Source organism: Oncorhynchus clarkii, chromosome 12 (genome assembly GCF_045791955.1).
Source record: "Oncorhynchus clarkii lewisi isolate Uvic-CL-2024 chromosome 12, UVic_Ocla_1.0, whole genome shotgun sequence".
Lineage (NCBI taxonomy): Eukaryota > Metazoa > Chordata > Actinopteri > Salmoniformes > Salmonidae > Oncorhynchus > Oncorhynchus clarkii.
The window spans coordinates 103349428-103370696 of NC_092158.1; the positions used below are offsets into that span (position 1 = coordinate 103349428).

The window sequence follows — 21269 nt, forward strand, 5'->3', positions numbered from 1 at the left end:
ATATAGTGCACTACTTTGACCAGAGCCCTATAGAGCCCTGTTCCCTATAGAGTGCACTATTTTGACCAGACCCCTATAGAGCCCTGTTCCCCATAGAGTGCACAACTTTGACCAGACCTCTATATAGCCCTGTTCCCTATATAGTGCACTACTTTGACCAGAGCCCTATAGAGCCCTGTTCCCTATATAGTGCACTACTTTGACCAGAGCCCTATAGAGCCCTGTTCCACATATAGTGCACTACTGTTGACCCGTATTGGTCAAAGTCTAAATGGACTAGGGTCCACCCTGGTCAGAAGTAGTTCACCACGTAGAGAGATAAAGGGTGTCATGTGTGATGTATGTCTTGTGTTCCTGTCATTAAAATACTGACTGAAGAGTCATGTTATCATATATCTGATTCACTGTGTTTAATTTTTTACATTTAACTAGGCAAGTCAGTTAAAGAACATATTCTTATTTTTAATAGCGGCCTACCGGGGAACAGTGGGTGAACTGCCTGTTCAGGGCCAGAACGACAGATTTTTACCTTGTCAGCTTGGGGATTTGATCTTTCAACCTTTCTGTTAGAGTCCTAACCTCTAGAATACCTGTCGCCCCTCACGAGGTCGGGGAGATGCAGCACAGTACAGCCTATCAACTCTCATCCCAAAGCTAGGAAAAGGTATCCTGGTCTGTCCCCAAGCTATCAGAGATGTATTCATCCCTCATCCCAAAGCCAGGAAAAATGTATCCTGGTCTGTCCCCAAGCTATCAGAGATGTATTCATCCCTCATCCCAAAGCTAGGAAAAATGTATCCTGGTCTGTCCCCAAGCTATCAGAGATGTATTCATCCCTCATCCCAAAGCCAGGAAAAATGTATCCTGGTCTGTCCCCAAGCTATCAGAGATGTATTCATCCCTCATCCCAAAGCCAGGAAAAATGTATCCTGGTCTGTCCCCAAGCTATCAGAGATGTATTCAACTCTCATCCCAACGCCAGGAAAATGCACCGGTGGATTGAGAGGGCAAATGACAATCATTCGGAATTGATTTCGACATCCCAGAGAAGACAGTAGAAACGTCCATATGCTCTGCAGGTAATCGTGCCTCCTAAACGCTGTCGTGACGTGGCCCTTTCTGGGTATAGATCGTGGCTTCCCCCTCTCTCTCTCTTCTACACCCAGGTTCTATTATCTCAGGCCATAAATTCCTGGAGGAGACTCTCTCCTCATGGCCATGCAGAAAGAGACACCTAGAGACAACAAAGGATTTCACATGGCGAACTCCTAAATCCCCCAGACCACGCGTACCTCGGTGGAAACTGAGGTGGCACAGGTTTGAGTACCAAGACTAAGCAAACCCACAGCGTGAGCTGTGATTGTGAATAGTTATCAATTTCCTAACCATACCACGTGGAGCATTGGCTACACGGCTGGAAATGGTTCAACTCTGAGACTGTCGATCCCTACAGAATAAGAGCAAATCTTATATACTAATTACTAGTCTGCAGCTCGAAATTATGTCAACCTGGGATGCGATTACCGACAACTGCCGAAACATCTACTCTATGAAAAACGTTTCTGAATGGAACTCTGAAGTATCCATCGTAACCACCAATGACTTTGATCTTCAGGGAAACAGAAAGAGACTCAGGTGATCTCTCCAGCAGACAGACTGACAATTCCAACAGAGATCACAACGACACCTGGGCGTAAACATATATTGATTGCAGTTATTCCCGAATGAGTGAGCGTTCATGTGCAAAGGATTAGCATTTCAATTAATATAATTATCAACTGTGTAGTGGTCTCTTTTTCCTTTCCCGCTTTGTCTCAGTCCACACCCATTTCCCCTTGGTCCACCAAGCCGTCATATTGGCCCACTAGGGAATCTTCCCTATCTTTTGTTAGTAACCAATATCTACTGTTAATTTGTTTATGCATTTCTGTGATTATTTAGTTAGTTAGTAAATAAATGATTAAGCCTGTTGGTGTATGGATGATTCAGAGTAAAGGGTCTATCTACTGTGGGCAGTGAAATCCACTACATTGTCGTTAGTGTTAGTGACTCTGGCAGACAAAACTGCACTCTGGTAAGCTAGCTAACTAGCGGCTACTAAAGTTAGCAGGGTAAATTGAAATACATTGCATTAATACACAAATATAAAGTTCTAAAGCCAAGAAAACAATATATAATCTACTTCCTCCGTATCCTGCAGTTTGAAGAAACTAATTTTAATTTAAAAAAGATCCCAAAAAAAGGTAAATTCAAAATGCGTGTGTGCCCGTGTGTTTGTGTGTGTGTGTGTGTGTGCCCATGTGTGTGTGTGTGTGCCCGTGTGTGCCCGTGTGTTTGTGTGTGTGTGTGTGTGTGCCCATGTGTGTGTGTGTGTGCCCGTGTGTGCCCGTGTGTGTGTGTGTGTGCCCATGTGTGTGTGTGTGCCCGTGTGTGTGTGTGTGTGCCCGTGTGTGCCCGTGTGTGTGTGTGTGTGTGTGTGTGTGTGTGTGTGTGTGTGTGTGTGTGTGTGTGCCCGTGTGTGTGTGTGTGCCCGTGTGTGTGTGTGTGTGTGTGTGTGTGTGTGTGTGTGTTCCAGGAGTCCTGTGGCTGTCGGTGGTATCAGAGGTACTATACATCATGCAGTTGGTGGTTGGGTTCAGTCTCATGTGTCTGGAGCTGTTTCATTATGTGTGTGTGTGTGTGTGTGTGTGTGTGTGTGTGTGTGTGTGTGTGTGTGTGTGTGTGTGTGTGTGTGTGTGTGTGTGTGTTCCAGGAGTCCTGTGGCTGTCGGTGGTATCAGAGGTACTATACATCATGCTGTTGGTGGTTGGGTTCAGTCTCATGTGTCTGGAGCTGTTTCATTCCAGCAACGTCATCGATGGACTTAAACTCAACGCCTTCGCTGCTGTTTTCACAGTGCTCTCAGGTAACACACACACACACACACACACACACACACACATACTCTATTCTGTCGGAGCTAGAAACACAATCATTTCGCAAAACACCCGCAAATCAATAACATTTGATTTGAAGTATTTCTTGTATTTCTCGTGTTTTTCTTACTATATTATTGACTTGATATTATTGACTTGAATACTGCATTGTTGGGAAAGTGCCAGTAAGCATTTCACTGTTTCCACCTGGTGCATCCTGGGAACTTGACAAATAAACCCTAAAACTTGAAACAAACACTAGAGACACAGGAAGACTCTCCTACAGTAGTTCCTCCATCGAGATCTTTTGGACACACACATTGGGAGTGCTATCTATCTATCTATCTATCTATCTATCTATCTATCTATCTATCTATCTGTCTGTCTGTCTGTCTGTCTGTCTGTCTGTCTGTCTGTCTGTCTGTCTGTCTGTCTGTCTGTCTGTCTGTCTGTCTGTCTGTCTGTCTGTCTGTCTGTCTCTGTCTGTCTCTGTCTGTCTCTGTCTGTCTCTGTCTGTCTCTGTCTGTCTGTCTGTCTGTCTGTCTGATTATATTCTATTCAAGGGGCTTTATTGGCATGGGAAACATGTGTTAACATTGCCAAAGCAAGTGAGGTAGATAATATACAAAAGTGAAATAAACAATAAAAATTAACAGTAAACATTACACATACAGAAGTTTCAAAACAATAAAGACATTACAAATGTCATATTATATATATACAGTGTTTTAACAATGTACAAATGGTTAAAGGACACAAGATAAAATAAATAAGCATAAATATGGGTTGTATTTACAATGGTGTGTGTTCTTCACTGGTTGCCCTTTTCTTGTGGCAACAGGTCACAAATCTTGCTGCTGTGATGGCACACTGTGGAATTTCACCCAGTAGATATGGGAGTTTATCAAAATTGGATTTGTTTTCGAATTCTTTGTGGATCTGTGTAATCTGAGGGAAATATGTGTCTCTAATATGGTCATACATTGGACAGGAGGTTAGGAAGTGCAGCTCAGTTTCCACCTCATTTTGTGGGCAGTGTGCACATAGCCTGTCTTCTCTTGAGAGCCGTATTCTGCCACTGTGTACTCTCTGTTTAGGGCCAAATAGCATTCTAGTTTGCATTGTTTTTTTGTTAATTCTTTCCAATGTGTCAAGTAATTATCTTTTTGTTTTCTCATGATTTGGTTGGGTCTAATTGTGCTGCTGTCCTGGGGCTCTGTGGGGTGTGTTTGTGTTTGTGAACAGAGCCCCAGGACCAGCTTGCTTAGGGGACTCTTCTCCAGGCTCATCTCTCTGTAGGTGATGGCTTTGTTATGGAAGGTTTGGGAATCGTTTCCTTTTAGGTGGTTGTAGATTTTAAGGGCTCTTTTCTGGATTTTGATCATTAGCGGGTATCGGCCTAATTCTGCTCTGCATGCATTATTTGGTGTTCTACGTTGTACACAGAGGATATTTTTGCAGAATTCTGCATGCAGAGTGTCAATTTGGTGTTTGTCCCATTTTGTGAAATCTTGGTTGGTGAGCGGACCCCAGACCTCACAACCATAAACGGCAATGGGCTCTATAACTGATTCAAGTATTTTTAGCCAGATCCTAACTGGTATGTTGAATTTTATGTTCCTTTTGATGGCACAGAATGCCCTTCTTGCCTTGTCTCTCAGATCGGTCACAGCTTTGTGGAAGTTATCTGTGGCACTGATGTTTAGGCCGAGGTGTATATAGTTTTTTGTGTGCTCTAGGGCAATGGTGTCTAGATGGAATTTGTATTTGTGGTCCTGGCGACTGGACCTTTTTTGTAACACCGTTATTTTGGTTGTACTGAAATTTACTGTCAGAGCCCAGGTCTGACAGAATCTGTGCAGAAGATCTAGGTGCTGCTGTAGGCCCTCCTTGGTTGGGGACAGAAGCACCAGATCATCAGCAAACAGTAGACACATGACTTTGGATTCTAGTAGGGTGAGGCCGGGTGCTGCAGACTTTTCTAGTGCCCGCGCCAATTCGTTGATATATATGTTGAAGAGGGTGGGGCTTAAGCTGCATCCCTGTCTCACCCCAATGCCCTGTTGGAAGAAATGTGTCTGTTTTTTGCCAATTTTAACCCCACACTTGTTGTTTGTGTGGAGAAGCTGTCTTCATTAAAATATGGGGATTCTAGTGGGGGGATATAGGTAGCACACAGGAGGACATGTTTCTCTGTTATTTTAAGATCATTTCCTTTTGAATCTCTAGCCAAATGTAAAATGTTCCTGTTTTGTCTAATTTAATGGAGTGAGTTAGGTCTGCTCTATATCAGATTAGCATAAACCCTGGTGTAACTAGTTGGTCCTCAGACAGAAGGTCTAGGGCTCTGTTTGTATTATCATGTGGCTGGGTGAAGCTAGTTGGTCCTCAGACAGAAGGTCTAGGGCTCTGTGTGTATTATCATGTGGCTGGGTGAACCTAGTTGGTCCTCAGACAGAAGGTCTAGGGCGCACTGGGTGTATTATCATGTGGCTGGGTGACCCTAGTTGGTCCTCAGACAGAAGGTCTAGGGCGCACTGGGTGTATTATCATGTGGCTGGGTGACCCTAGTTGGTCCTCAGACAGAAGGTCTAGGGCGCACTGGGTGTATTATCATGTGGCTGGGTGACCCTAGTTGGTCCTCAGACAGAAGGTCTAGGGCGCACTGGGTGTATTATCATGTGGCTGGGTGACCCTAGTTGGTCCTCAGACAGAAGGTCTAGGGCGCACTGGGTGTATTATCATGTGGCTGGGTGACCCTAGTTGGTCCTCAGACAGAAGGTCTAGGGCGCACTGGGTGTTTGGACACCAGAGTTTAGACACACTGTGTTTATTTTCTTGTATATATTTCCTGTTTGAGTCCATATGGAGTGCAATCTGTGTCTTGTGTTTGTCCTCAGTGGGTGTGGGGGGGTTGTCAGGAGGGCTTCTAGGGTGGCTGACAGGGGGGGTGAGATCCCCTGGGCTTGGGGTTCTTCATTTGTCTGTCCCGCTGTGATTTCAACGTTATGGTCAGGGTCTGGGTGGACTGTTCTGCTGTGGTGTCGAGACTTTTGTCAGGTGCTGAGGTGGGCTGTTCTGCTGGCTTCTCTGTGGGGGTGGCCACCTCTCTAGTAGGTGGTTCTCTGTCACACACCATCCCCCTCAACCTCTCCTCCAGAAGTTTGATCCTCTCCTCTAGTGCTCTGTTCTTCTCCTGCTCATGCTTTTTATCATGTTGAAGCTGTCTCACCACTGTCCAGAGTGCAGATAGGTCTCTCTCCACCTCCAGCTCTCCAGGTCTGGTTGAGGGGTGTTGTTGTGCTGGACTGTTGTCTGGGTCTGTGCTGACTGGACTGTAATCACCTGCTGTTCCAGCTCCACCTGTCTTCCCTCCAGCTAAGTGAATTTATCCTTCATTTCAATGATGGGGTAGTACTCTGAGCTGGGAGGTTGACTTTCCACTTGGAGTTGCTCGTCTGTGGGGTTATATAATGAAGAGATCTGGTCTGACCCGCTCGGGGTGGGGGTATCTTTCTCAACGGAGAGCTTCTCCTGCTGAGCTAATTCTTTGATTAGGTGAACGTCTAGCTGAAAGTGTTTGGGGGCTGCCCTGTACCATTACTGTTCCAGATATTTATATTAGCTGACTCAGAGTCGTCATTGTCTAGTATCCTGAGTTTCTACCCCTCTTTAACACCCCCCCCCCCTCTTAACAGAGGGTTAGTGTGTTAATATAACACTGTGTCATGCCAGGGGATGGTCTGGTTAATATAGCACTGTACCAGGGGATGGTCTGGTTAATATAGCACTGTGTCATACCAGGGGATGGTCTGGTTAATATAGCACTGTACCAGGGGATGGTCTGGTTAATATAGCACTGTGTCATACCAGGGGATGGTCTGGTTAATATAGCACTGTACCAGGGGATGGTCTGGTTAATATAGCACTGTGTCATACCAGGGGATGGTCTGGTTAATATAGCACTGTGTCATACCAGGGGATGGTCTGGTTAATATAGCACTGTGTCATACCAGGGGATGGTCTGGTTAATATAGCACTGTGCCAGGGGATGGTCTGGTTAATATAGCACTGTGTCATACCAGGGGATGGTCTGGTTAATATAGCACTGTGTCATACCAGGGGATGGTCTGGTTAATATAGCACTGTGCCAGGGGATGGTCTGGTTAATATAGCACTGTGCCAGGGGATGGTCTGGTTAATATAACACTGTGCCAGGGGATGGTCTGGTTAATATAACACTGTGCCAGGGGATGGTCTGGTTAATATAACACTGTGCCAGGGGATGGTCTGGTTAATATAGCACTGTGTCATACCAGGGGATGGTCTGGTTAATATAACACTGTGCCAGGGGATGGTCTGGTTAATATAGCACTGTGTCAGGGGATGGTCTGGTTAATATAGCACTGTGCCAGGGGATGGTCTGGTTAATATAACACTGTGCCAGGGGATGGTCTGGTTAATATAGCACTGTACCAGGGGATGGTCTGGTTAATATAGCACTGTGCCAGGGGATGGTCTGGTTAATATAGCACTGTGTCATACCAGGGGATGGTCTGGTTAATATAGCACTGTGTCATACCAGGGGATGGTCTGGTTAATATAACACTGTGTCATACCAGGGGATGGTCTGGTTAATATAACACTGTGTCATACCAGGGGATGGTCTGGTTAATATAACACTGTGTCATACCAGGGGATGGTCTGGTTAATATAACACTGTGTCATACCAGGGGATGGTCTGTGTGGAAGATTAAGTTGCCTATGTTTCCATTTTTATAACAGTCAACAAAAAGTGTCTCTTAATTTTCCATAAGGAGCTTCATTTTGTACTGTTTTCTTTCCTTGTAATTGTGTACATACAGAGGGTACTGTATTTTAATGACCTCTGATCATCGGGAGACAGCTTCAAAGGCCTCTGCATTTGGTTTGGAGTAGCCGGTTTGATTCTCCTGCCGTTGTTGGGCTAAAGGGATCTGATACCTCTCACTTGACACGTCAGTGCTAATTGAGGCTGTATCTCCTTGTCCTAGCATGCTTGGTAGTCCATCTCCTTGTCCTAGCAGGCTTGGTAGTCCAACTCCTTGTCCTAGCAGGCTTACTAGTCCAACTCCTTGTCCTAGCAGGCTTAGTAGTCCAACTCCTTGTCCTAGCAGGCTTGGTAGTCCAACTCCTTGTCCTAGCAGGCTTGGTAGTCCATCTCCTTGTCCTAGCAGGCTTGGTAGTCCAACTCCTTGTCCTAGCAGGCTTGGTAGTCCATCTCCTTGTCCTAGCAGGCTTGATAGTCCATCCCATTGTCCTAGCAGGCTTGGTAGTCCAACTCCTTGTCCTAGCAGGCTTGATAGTCCATCCCATTGTCCTAGCAGGCTTGGTAGTCCATCTCCTTGTCCTAGCAGGCTTGGTAGTCCAACTCCTTGTCCTAGCAGGCTTGGTAGTCCAACTCCTTGTCCTAGCAGGCTTACTAGTCCAACTCCTTGTCCTAGCAGGCTTAGTAGTCCAACTCCTTGTCCTAGCAGGCTTGGTAGTCCAACTCCTTGTCCTAGCAGGCTTGGTAGTCCATCTCCTTGTCCTAGCAGGCTTGATAGTCCATCCCATTGTCCTAGCAGGCTTGGTAGTCCAACTCCTTGTCCTAGCAGGCTTGATAGTCCATCCCATTGTCCTAGCAGGCTTGGTAGTCCATCTCCTTGTCCTAGTAGGCTTGGTAGTCCAACTCCTTGTCCTAGCAGGCTTGGTAGTCCAACTCCTTGTCCTAGCAGGCTTACTAGTCCAACTCCTTGTCCTAGCAGGCTTAGTAGTCCAACTCCTTGTCCTAGCAGGCTTGGTAGTCCAACTCCTTGTCCTAGCAGGCTTGGTAGTCCATCTCCTTGTCCTAGCAGGCTTGGTAGTCCAACTCCTTGTCCTAGCAGGCTTGGTAGTCCATCTCCTTGTCCTAGCAGGCTTGATAGTCCATCCCATTGTCCTAGCAGGCTTGGTAGTCCAACTCCTTGTCCTAGCAGGCTTGGTAGTCCATCTCCTTGTCCTAGCAGGCTTGATAGTCCAACTCCTTGTCCTAGCAGGCTTGGTAGTCCATCTCCTTGTCCTAGCAGGCTTGGTAGTCCAACTCCTTGTCCTAGCAGGCTTGGTAGTCCAACTCCTTGTCCTAGCAGGCTTACTAGTCCAACTCCTTGTCCTAGCAGGCTTGGTAGTCCAACTCCTTGTCCTATCAGGCTTGGTAGTCCAACTCCTTGTCCTATCAGGCTTGGTAGTCCAACTCCTTGTCCTAGCAGGCTTGGTAGTCCATCTCCTTGTCCTAGCAGGCTTGGTAGTCCAACTCCTTGTCCTATCATGCTTGGTAGTCCAACTCCTTGTCCTAGCAGACTTGGTAGTCCAACTCCTTGTCCTATCAGGCTTGGTAGTCCAACTCCTTGTCCTATCAGGCTTGGTAGTCCAACTCCTTGTCCTAGCAGACTTGGTAGTCCAACTCCTTGTCCTATCAGGCTTGGTAGTCCAACTCCTTGTCCTATCAGGCTTGGTAGTCCAACTCCTTGTCCTAGCAGGCTTGGTAGTCCATCTCCTTGTCCTAGCAGGCTTGGTAGTCCAACTCCTTGTCCTAGCAGGCTTGGTAGTCCAACTCCTTGTCCTAGCAGGCTTGGTAGTCCATCTCCTTATCCTAGCAGGCTTGGTAGTCCAACTCCTTGTCCTAGCAGGCTTGGTAGTCCATCTCCTTGTCCTAGCAGGCTTGGTAGTCCATCTCCTTGTCCTAGCAGGCTTGGTAGTCCATCTCCTTGTCCTAGCAGGCTTGGTAGTCCAACTCCTTGTCCTAGCAGGCTTGGTAGTCCATCTCCTTGTCCTAGCAGGCTTGGTAGTCCATCTCCTTGTCCTAGCAGGCTTGGTAGTCCATCTCCTTGTCCTAGCAGGCTTGGTAGTCCATCTCCTTGTCCTAGCAGGCTTGGTAGTCCATCTCCTTGTCCTAGCAGGCTTGGTAGTCCATCTCCTTGTCCTAGCAGGCTTGGTAGTCCAACTCACCATTCAGTCCTCATAAAGTTAAATATATCTTTGTATTGTATTGTTCTTCTTTTGAACATAAAATATGTCTTCAGACTAAACATTTCTCACTCAGTTCCAGGTTGGATGGTGTTTTCAGGTTGTTAGCCAGAGTATTTGACTAAACATTTCTCACTCAGTTCCAGGTTGGATGGTGTTTTCAGGTTGTTAGCCAGAGTATTTGACTAAACATTTATCACTCAGTTCCAGGTTGGATGGTGTTTTCAGTTTGTTAGCCAGAGTATTTGACTAAACATTTATCACTCAGTTCCAGGTTGGATGGTGTTTTCAGTTTGTTTGCCAGAGCATTTGCTGTATAGCTTGGGCCTTCCAGGTGATTCCGTCCAATATCAGGGTGTAGGTTTTGAGTTTTGATCTGGAGCGAAGGTTATGCTGTGGAGGGTAGAATCCTGTACATGTCCCTGCCAAAAAATCTAAGTTTATCTAACTCCAAATCTATATTTTTTCCTAGAACATGCTGAAAAATGCAGGAGCTCATCTGCTCATGACCTCTCTGACCTCTGTGTCCTCTGTCTTCTCTCTCTCTGGTGGTATATCTCTTTCTCCTCTTTCTCTCTCTCTCTCTCTCTCTCTCTCTCTCTCTCTCTCTCTCCTCTTTCTTTCTCTCTCCTCTTTCTTTCTTTCTCTCTCTCTCTCTCCTCTTTCTTTCGTTCTCTCTCTCTCTCTCTCTCTCTCTCTCTCTCCTCTTTCTTTCGCTCTGTCTCTCTCTGTATCTCTCTCTGTAACTCTCTCCCTTCCTCCTCCTCTCTTCAGAGCAGGTCAGAACCATAGACACCAGTGAGTAATGACTGCTTCCACTGGCTGACATTCATGAATGGTGTGTGTGTGTGTGTGTGTATGACTGTGTGCGTGAAGGTGTGTGTGTGTTTGTGTGTGTGTGCGGTTCGTAGCTGTTTCAGCCCAGCTGCTGTAGCCGCAGGACAGCTGTTGCTGTCTCAGGCAAATGGCACCCTATTCCCTACATAGTGCACTACTTTTGACCAGAACCCTATGGCAAATGACCCCCTATTCCCTACATAGTGCACTACTTTTGACCAGTACATATGGCAAATGGCACCCTATTCCCTACATAGTGCACTACTTTTGACCAGAACCCTATGGCAAATGGCACCCTATTCCCTACATAGTGCACTACTTTTGACCAGAACCCAAGGGCAAATGGCACCCTATTCCCTACAAAGTGCACTACTTTTGACCAGAACCCTATGGCAAATGGCACCCTATTCCCTACATAGTGCACTACTTTTGACCAGAACCCTATGGCAAATGGCACCCTATTCCCTACATAGTGCACTACTTTTGACCAGAACCCAAGGGCAAATGGCACCCTATTCCCTACATAGTGCACTACTTTTGACCAGAACCCAAGGGCAAATGGCACCCTATTCCCTACATAGTGCACTACTTTTGACCAGAACCCTATGGCAAATGGCACCCTATTCCCTACATAGTGCACTACTTTTGACCAGAACCCAAGGGCAAATGGCACCCTATTCCCTACATAGTGCACTACTTTTGACAAGAACCCTATGGCAAATGACACCCTATAGTGCACTACTTTTGACCAGAACCCATAGAGACAACAAAGGGAATAGGATTATATGCGTAAAAACAACAGCTGCATGTCGGTGTTGTAATCCATTTACACAGAGCATTATATATTATATATATATCCTTTAAATGTTATTTCATGTGTGTTCATGAGTCATTACCATATATAATGCAATATATGCTCATATAGATGACAATGTGTTCATGAGTCATTACCATATATAATGTAATATATGCTCATAGAGATGACAGTGTTTTTATTAGTCATTACCATATATAATGTAATATATGCTCATATAGATGACAGTGTTTTATGAGTCATTACCATATATAATGTAATATATGCTCATATAGATGACAGTGTTTTATGAGTCATTACCATATATAATGTAATATATGCTCATATAGATGACAATGTGTTTATGAGTCATTACCATATATAATGTAATATATGCTCATATAGATGACAATGTGTTTATGAGTCATTACCATATCTAATGTAATATATGCTCATATAGATGACAACGTGTTTATGAGTCAATACCATATCTAATGTAATATATGCTCATATAGATGACAATGTGTTTATGAGTCATTACCATATCTAATGTAATATATGCTCATATAGATGACAATGTGTTTATGAGTCATTACCGTATATAATGTAATATATGCTCATAGAGATGACAGTGTGTTTATGAGTCATTACCATATATAATGTAATATATGCTCATAGAGATGACAGTGTGTTTATGAGTCATTACCATATATAATGTAATATATGCTCATACAGATGACAATGTGTTTATGAGTCATTACCATATCTAGCGTCCCACCTCGTCAACAGCCAGTGAAACCGCAGGGCGCCAAATTCAAAACAACAGAAATCCCATAATTAAAATTCCTCAAACATACAAGTATTTTACATCATTTTAAAGATACACTTGTTGTAAACCCAGCCGCAGTGTCCGATTTCAAAATGGCTTTACGACGAAAGCAAACCAAACGATTATGTTAGGTCAGAGCCAAGTCACAGAAAAACACAGCAGAAATAGAGATAAATGAATCACTAACCTTTGATGATCTTCATCAGATGACACTCATAGGACTTTATGTTACACAATACATGTATGTTTTGTTCGGTAAAGTTCATATTTATATCCAAAAATCTGAGTTTCCATTGGCGCGTTATGTTCAGTAGTTCCAAAACATCCGGTGATTTTGCAGAGAGCCACATCAATTTACAGAAATACTCATAATAAACATTGATAAAAGATACAAGTGTTATGCATGGAATTTTAGATCCACTTCTCCTTAATGCAACCGCTGTGTCAGATTTCAAAAAAACTTTATGGAAAAAGCAAACCATGCAATAATCTGAGTACAGTGCTCAGACAACAAATCAAGTCAAACAGATATCCGCCATGTTGGAGTCAACAGAAGTCAGAAATAGCATTATAAATATTCACTTACCTTTGGTGATCTTCATCAGAATGCACTCCCAGGAATCCCAGTTCCACAATAAATGTTTGTTTTGTTCGATAATGTTCATAATTTATGTCCAAATACCTCCTTTTTGTTTGCGCGTTTAGCCCAGTAATCCAAATTCAAATGTATTCGATAGGCCAAGAGTTGAAAAACTACAAACCTCAGATTTCCCACTTCCTGGTTGGATTTATTCTCAGGTTTTTGTCTGACAAATGAGATCTGTTATACTCACAGACATCATTCAAACAGTTTTAGAAACTTCAGAGAGTTTTCTATCCAAATATACTAATTATATGCATATTCTAGCTTTTATGGCTGAGTAGCTGGCAGTTCAATTTGGGCACGCTTTTCATCCAGAATTCCCAATGCTGCCCCCTACCCTAGAGAAGTTAACGAGAATTTAAGCTTTCTGCCAATATCAGATATGTCTATGTCCTGGGAAATGTTCTTGTTTCTTACAACCTCATGCTAATCACATTAGCGCATGTTAGTTCAATCGTCCCGCGGGGGGACCCACCGATCCCGTAGAGGTTTTAAACCTGTGTGTGTGTGTGTGTGTGTGTGTGTGTGTGTGTGTGTGTGTGTGTGTGTGTGTGTGTGTGTGTGTGTGTGTGTGTGTGTGTGTGTGTGTCTGCTTCTCCTCAGGTCTGCTAGGCATGGTGGCCCATATGATGTACACCCAGGTTTTCCAGATCACAGTTAGTCTGGGTCCTGAAGACTGGAGACCCCACTCCTGGGACTATGGATGGTCCTTCTGGTCAGTACTCATTCTGCCTGTCTGTCTGTCTGTCTGTCTGTGTGTCTGTGTGTTTGGTATGAGTGATGACGGTTTCTCTGGTCAGTACTCATACCGTCTGTCTGTCTGTCTGTCTGTCTGTGTGTTTGGTATGAGTGATGATGGTTCCTCTGGTCAGTACTCATACGGTCTGTCTGTGTGTTTGGTATGAGTAATGACTGTTCCTCTGGTCAGTACTCATACTGTCTGTCTGTGTGTTTGGTATGAGTGATGACGGTTCCTCTCGTCAGTACTCATACTGTCTGTCTGTGTGTTTGGTATGAGTGATGACTGTTCCTCTGGTCAGTACTCATACTGTCTGTCTGTGTGTTTGGTATGAGTGATGACTGTCCCTCTGGTCAGTACTCATACTGTCTGTCTGTTTGTCTGTGTGTTTGGTATGAGTAATGACTGTTCCTCTGGTGAGTACTCATACTGTCTGTCTGTGTGTTTGGTATGAGTAATGACTGTTCCTCTGGTCAGTACTCATACTGTCTGTCTGACTGTCTGTGTGTTTGGTATGAGTAATGACTGTTCCTCTGGTGAGTACTCATACTGTCTGTCTGTGTGTTTGGTATGAGTAATGACTGTTCCTCTGGTGAGTACTCAAACTGTCTGTCTGTGTGTTTGGTATGAGTGATGACTGTCCCTCTGGTCAGTACTCATACCGAAGCCATATCGTTGTCTGAATATGATTGTTTACTTACTGTACATTTCTCCAGTGAAACACTGGTGTCACAGTCGACAAGCAGCAGAAATGGTGTAGTATATAAACCAGTGATTCCAGAATGCACTGAACATTCTAGAAGTTCTATTCATTCCATGTCATTCTACACTGTCCATCTCGGAACACAAGCAACATCTCCATCTAGAAACCAGCTGACGACCGACCGTTGTGTCCATATCAACCCAGCCGTATTTACAAACACCGACACATATGGCTGTTTTCTCTAGGCGCTTCGTCCCAAATAACACCCTATTCCCTACATAGTGCACTACTTTAGACCAGAGCTCTATGGCACCCTATTCCCTACATAGTGCACTACTTTAGACCAGAGCTCTATGGCACCCTATTCCCTACATAGTGCACTACTTTTGCCCAGAGCTCTATGGCACCCTATTCCCTACATAGTGCACTACTTTTGGCCAGAGCTCTATGGCACCCTATTCCCTACATAGTGCACTACTTTTGGCCAGACTCCGCCTTACGCGCATAGGGTGCCATTTGGGTGTACCTTAGATTGTCCTTGACTTTCTATCTTCCACGTCTATGGCCGGAGCTAGAGAAGACAGCTGTTGTCTGGGACATGCACACGCCGATACACGCACGCTCATAAACACACACTCAAGAGGAAGAAGAGGTATTTCCATTGGCTGAATCAGTCTCTCTCCCTCTCTCTCTCTCTCCCTCCCTCTCTCTCTCCCTCCCTCCCTCCCTCTCTGTCTGTCTCCCTCCCTCCCTCCCTCTCTCCCTCCATCCCCCTCCCTCCCTCCCCCTCCCCCTCCCTCTCCCTCTCAGCCTGGCATGGGGCTCCTTCACCTGCTGCATGGCAGCTTCCGTCACCACCCTCAACTCCTACACCAAGACGGTCATCGAGTTCCGGCACAAACGCAAACTGTTCGAGCAGGGTCTCAGGGAGGAGCAGAACTACCTCGACCAGGAGGCCTTCCATTACTTCAGGGACCACTCCCTCCAGTCCATATCCAGCTCCATGGAGGTCTACCCTGGGCACGGGGGAGGAAGGCTTCCTGGGGGGCCTGGAGGCCTGGCGCGGTCCGGGCTGGTTGGAGTACCAGGGAGAGGGAAGATGAGGGGGTCCTCAGGTTCCATCGACCTGGGAGAGAACTCTGAGTCCCTGGGGGAGGAACAGTGCTGAGAGAGAGGGGGGGGGGGTTGGGAAGTGGAGGGTTGCGAAATTCTAGTAACTTTCCAAAAATTCCAAGGTTTTCCGGAAATCCTGGTTGTAAAATTCTGGGACTCAGTTGGGAATAAAAAGCATAAAATTGGGAACCCTACAACCAGGAGGAAAAACCTGTGGATTTACAACCCTAGTGTTGAGAAGTTCATGAAGACGATGCCGATCTCGGATCAGTTTTTGTATTTTGGGCACCAATGGTTCAGGTTAGGAGAGGTGTATATAGTGTCATGCTTTGGTCTGAACAAGTAGTGCACTATACTGTATGCAGTGCCTTGCAAAAGTATTCATCCCACTTGGCGTTTTTTCCTATTTTGTTACATTACAACCTGTAATTTAAATTGATTTTTATTTGGGTTTCATGTAATGGACAAACACAAAATAGTCCACATTGGTGATGTCACGTTCTGACCTTTATTTCCTTTGTTTTGTCTTTATTTAGTATGGTCAGGGCGTGTTTGTTTTTCTATGTTGGTTTTGTGTTCGGCCTGGTATGGTTCTCAGGCAGGTGTCGTTAGTTGTCTCTGATTGAGAATCATACTTAGGTAGCCTGGGTTTCACTTTTGAGTTGTGGGTGTTTGTTTTCTGTGTCAGTGTTTGTCGCCACACGGGACTGTTCCGGTTGAGTTGTGGGTGTTTGTTTCCGTGTCAGTGTTTGTCGCCACACGGTACTGTTCCGGTTGAGTTGTGGGTGTTTGTTTCCGTGTCAGTGTTTGTCGCCACACGGTACTGTTCCGGTTTCGTTCATGTTCACGTTTATTGTTTTGTTTTTCATAGTGTTCAGTTCATGTCTTATAATAAACGTTATGGACACCTACCACGCTGCGCATTGGTCCTCCGATCCTTCTTCTCGCTTCTCCTCCTCAGATGAGGAATGTCGTTACAGGTGAAGTGAAATTTAAATAATTAATTTTTTTCAAAACATTCTAAAAAATAAGAAACGGAAAAGTGGTGCGTGTATATGTGTTCACATGAAGCCCCTAAATAAGATCTGGTGCAAACAATTACCTTCAGAAGTCACATAATTAGTTAAATAAAGTCCACCTGTGTCCAATCTAAGTGTCACTTGATCTCAGTATATATACACCTGTTCTGAAAGGCCCCAGAGTCTGCAACACCATTAAGAAAGGGGCACCACCAAGCAAGCAGCACCATGAAGACCAAGGAGCTCTCCAAACAGGTCAGGGACAAAGTTGTGGAGAAGTATTTATCAGGGTTGGGTTATAAAAAAATATCTGAAACTTTGATCATCCCACAGAGCACCATTAAATCCATTATTAAATAATGGAAAGAATATGGCACTACAATCAACCTGCCAAGAGAGGGCCGCCCACCAAACTCATGAACCCGGCAAGGAGGACATTAATCAGAGAGGAAACAAAGAGACCAAAGATAACCCTGAAGGAACTGCAAAGCTCCACAGCGGAGATTGGAAAATCTGTCCATAGGACCACTTTAAGCAGTACACTCCACAAAGCTGGGCTTTATGGAAGAGTGGCCAGAAAAAAGCCATTGCTGAAATAAAAAAATAAGCAACCATGTTTGGTGTTCGCCAAAAGGCATGTGGGAGACTCCACAAACATATGGAAGACGGTACTCTGGTCAGATGAGATGAAAATTGAGCATTTTGGCCATAAAGTAAACCACTATGTCTGGCGCAAACACAACACCTCTCATCACCCCGAGAACCCCATCCCCACAGTGACGCATGGTGGTGGCAGCATCATGCTGTGGGATTGTTTTTCATCGGGCAGAGCTTGGGAAACTGGTCAAAATTTAAGAAATGATGGATGGTGCTAAATACAGGGACATTCTTGAGGGAAACCTGTTTCAGTGTTCCAGAGATTTGAGACCGGGACGGAGGTTCACCTTCCAGCAGGACAATGACCCTAATCATACTGCTAAAGCAACACTCGAGTGGTTTATGCGGAAACATGTAAATGTCTTGTAATGGCCTAGTCAAAGCCCAGACCTCAATCCAATTGAGAATCTGTGGTATGACTTAAAGATTGCTGTACACCAGCGGAACCCATCCAACTTGAAGGAGCTGGAGTAGTTTTGCCTTGAAGAATGGGCACAAATCCCAGTGGCTAGATGTGCCAAGCTTATAGAGACACAGCCCAAGAGACTTGCAGCTACAATTGCTGAGAAAGGTGGCTCTACAAAGTATTGATTTTTGGGGAGGTGAATATTTATGCACGCTGAGGTTTTCAGTTTTTTTGTCTTATTTCTTGTTTTTTCCACAACAAAAATAATTTGCATCTTTAAAGTGGTAGGCATGTTGTGTAAATCAAATGATAAAACCCTCCCAAAAGTCCATTTTATTTCCAGGTTGTAAGGCAACAAAATAGGAAAAATGCCAAGGGGGGTGAATACTTTCGCAAGCCATTGTATATGTGGAATAGGGTGTCATGTGACACAGACATTGATGAGGTAGGTAGAGTTATGTAGACCGGGTCATGAGATAGATAGATTTATGTAGACAGGGTGATGAGGTAGATCGATTTATGTAGACAGGGTGATGAGATAGATAGAGTTATGTAGAGAGGGTGGTGAGGTAGGTAGAGTTATGTAGAGAGGGTGATGAGGTAGGTAGAGTTATGTAGAGAGGGTGATGCCCTACAAAAGTAGTGCCCTACATTAGAGATTCAATCCAATGTTGACGTGGAAGGAAGGAGCAATGTGGCGATGGAGAGAGTGCTAAAGAGGAAACCAGACAGCTCCTCCTCTTCCTGTTCATCACAGAGGATACGTTCCACATGGCAACATATCCCCTATGTAGTGTACTCATTTCAACCAGAGCTCTATGTGCCGTAGTGCACTATAAAGGGAATAGGATGCGATTTGGGACGTAGCCCAATCCTCACCAGAAGCACTGTAAAGACTTCAAAAAAAGACCTCATTGCGTTTTAGGACCCTTGAAGAAGTATATTTATGGAAGGACTGAGGTAAAAAAAAATAATTAATGAAGAGTCCTCAGAAACCTGACCAGATCATCAGAACCTTATTGACATTCCAGCCACACAACAAAATATATATTCAAAGGTTTAGTAAAAAAAATATATAAAAAAATATTATATTTGACCTTGTGAACTGTGATAGAAAGGGTTTGATTTTGGGGGAGGGAAGGTATTTTATTTATTTAACATTTATTTAACCAGGCAAGTCAGTTAAGAACAAATTCTTATTTTCAATGACGGCCTAGGAACAGTGGGTTAACTGCCTTGTTCAGGGGCAGAACGACAGATTTGTACCTTGTCAGCTCGAGGATTCAATCTTGCAACTTTTCCGGTTACTAGTCCAACGCTTTAACCACTAGGCTACCTGCTGCCCCTACACTCTAACCACTAGGCTACCTGCTGCCCCTACACTCTAACCACTAGGCTACCTGCTGCCCCTACACTCTAACCACTAGGCTACCTGCTGCCCCTACACTCTAACCACTAGGCTACCTGCTGCCCCTACACTCTAACCACTAGGCTACCTGCTGCCCCTACACTCTAACCACTAGGCTACCTGCCGCCTCTACACTCTAACCACTAGGCTACCTGCTGCCCCTACACTCTAACCACTAGGCTACCTGCCGCCCCTACACTCTAACCACTAGGCTACCTGCTGCCCCTACACTCTAACCACTAGGCTACCTGCCGCCCCTACACTCTAACCACTAGGCTACCTGCCGCCCCTACACTCTAACCACTAGGCTACCTGCCGCCTCTACACTCTAACCACTAGGCTACCCTGCCACCTCTACACTCTAACCACTAGGCTACCCTGCCGCCCCTACACTCTAACCACTAGGCTACCTGCCGCCCCTACACTCTAACCACTAGGCTACCTGCCGCCCCTACACTCTAACCACTAGGCTACCTGCTGCCCCTACACTCTAACCACTAGGCTACCTGCTGCCCCTACACTTTAACCACTTGGCTACCTGCTGCCCCTACACTCTAACCACTAGGCTACCTGCCGCCCCTACACTCTAACCACTAGGCTACCTGCCGCCTCTACACTCTAACCACTAGGCTACCCTGCCACCTCTACACTCTAACCACTAGGCTACCCTGCCGCCCCTACACTCTAACCACTAGGCTACCTGCTGCCCCTACACTCTAACCACTAGGCTACCTGCCGCCCCTACACTCTAACCACTAGGCTACCTGCCGCCCCTACACTTTAACCACTTGGCTACCTGCTGCCCCTACACTCTAACCACTAGGCTACCTGCCGCCCCTACACTCTAACCACTAGGCTACCTGCCGCCCCTACACTCTAACCACTAGGCTACCTGCCGCCTCTACACTCTAACCACTAGGCTACCTGCCGCCCCTACACTCTAACCACTAGGCTACCCTGCCGCCCCTACACTCTAACCACTAGGCTACCCTGCCGCCTCTACACTCTAACCACTAGGCTACCTGCCGCTCCTACACTCTAACCACTAGGCTACCCTGCCTAGTCTATAGATATAGGAGATAAAACTATATATTGATGAAAGTATATATTAAATACTATTACTAAACATATGAAATATATATTTCCGTATAAGAGTTGTGATATTTCCAGTCTGTTTGGTGCAGGGATGTTATAGCTCTGTATTCATTCAAGTTATTATGGATATTATTGAAACACACCCTTACATTGTGATGTTGACTGTACAACAAAAAGGATATTTAATCATTAAAAGGCACTAGGAGGTGTGGTATATGGCCAATATACCACGGCTACGTGCTGTTCATACAGCCCAGGATACAACCCTTGGCCACATACCACAAACCCCCGAGGTGCCTTATTGTTATCATTAAACTGGTCACCAACGTAATTAGAGCAGTTAAAATACATGTTTTGTCATACCTGTGGTATACCACGGCTGTCAGCCAATCAGCATTCAGTGCTCAAACCACCCAGTTTATCATTGGAGATATAAGATGTAATATATTTATGATACATAGTGAAGGTTCATTGTTTTGATAAGAACACTTTAACACTGCCTCATGACCATAATATATGTGTACCGTTACAATACAATACATTATAGTACAATACAGTATAATACAGTAAGGTTCATTGTTTTGATAAGAACACTTTAATACTGCCTCATGACCATAATATATGTGTACCGTTACAATACAATACAATACATTATAGTACAATACAGTATAATACAGTAAGGTTCATTGTTTTGATAAGAACACTTTAACACTGCCTCATGACCATAATATATGTGTACCGTTACAATACAATACTACACATTATAGTACAATACAATACTACACATTATAGTACAATACAGTATAATACAGTAAGGTTCATTGTTTTGATAAGAACACTTTAACACTGCCTCATGACCATAATATATGTGTACCGTTACAATACAATACAATACATTATAGTACAATACAGTATAATACAGTAAGGTTCATTGTTTTGATAAGAACACTTTAACACTGCCTCATGACCATAATATATGTGTACCGTTACAATACAATACATTATAGTACAATACAGTATAATACAGTAAGGTTCATTGTTTTGATAAGAACACTTTAACACTGCCTCATGACCATAATATATGTGTAC

The 21269-nt window shown here is 44.6% G+C and overlaps 1 protein-coding gene across 1 annotated transcript in view; it reads left to right on the forward strand.

Moving 5' to 3' along the window:
* The window catches only part of LOC139422595 (germ cell-specific gene 1-like protein), a 48084-nt gene extending 32434 nt beyond the window's left edge, over positions 1-15650 (forward strand). The window contains exons 3-5 of the mRNA XM_071173739.1: positions 2753-2905; positions 13644-13755; positions 15293-15650. Coding sequence (XP_071029840.1) covers positions 2753-2905; positions 13644-13755; positions 15293-15650 — 623 coding nt within the window. The remainder of the gene's footprint in view (positions 1-2752; positions 2906-13643; positions 13756-15292) is intronic.
* The last annotated feature ends 5619 nt before the right edge of the window (positions 15651-21269 follow it).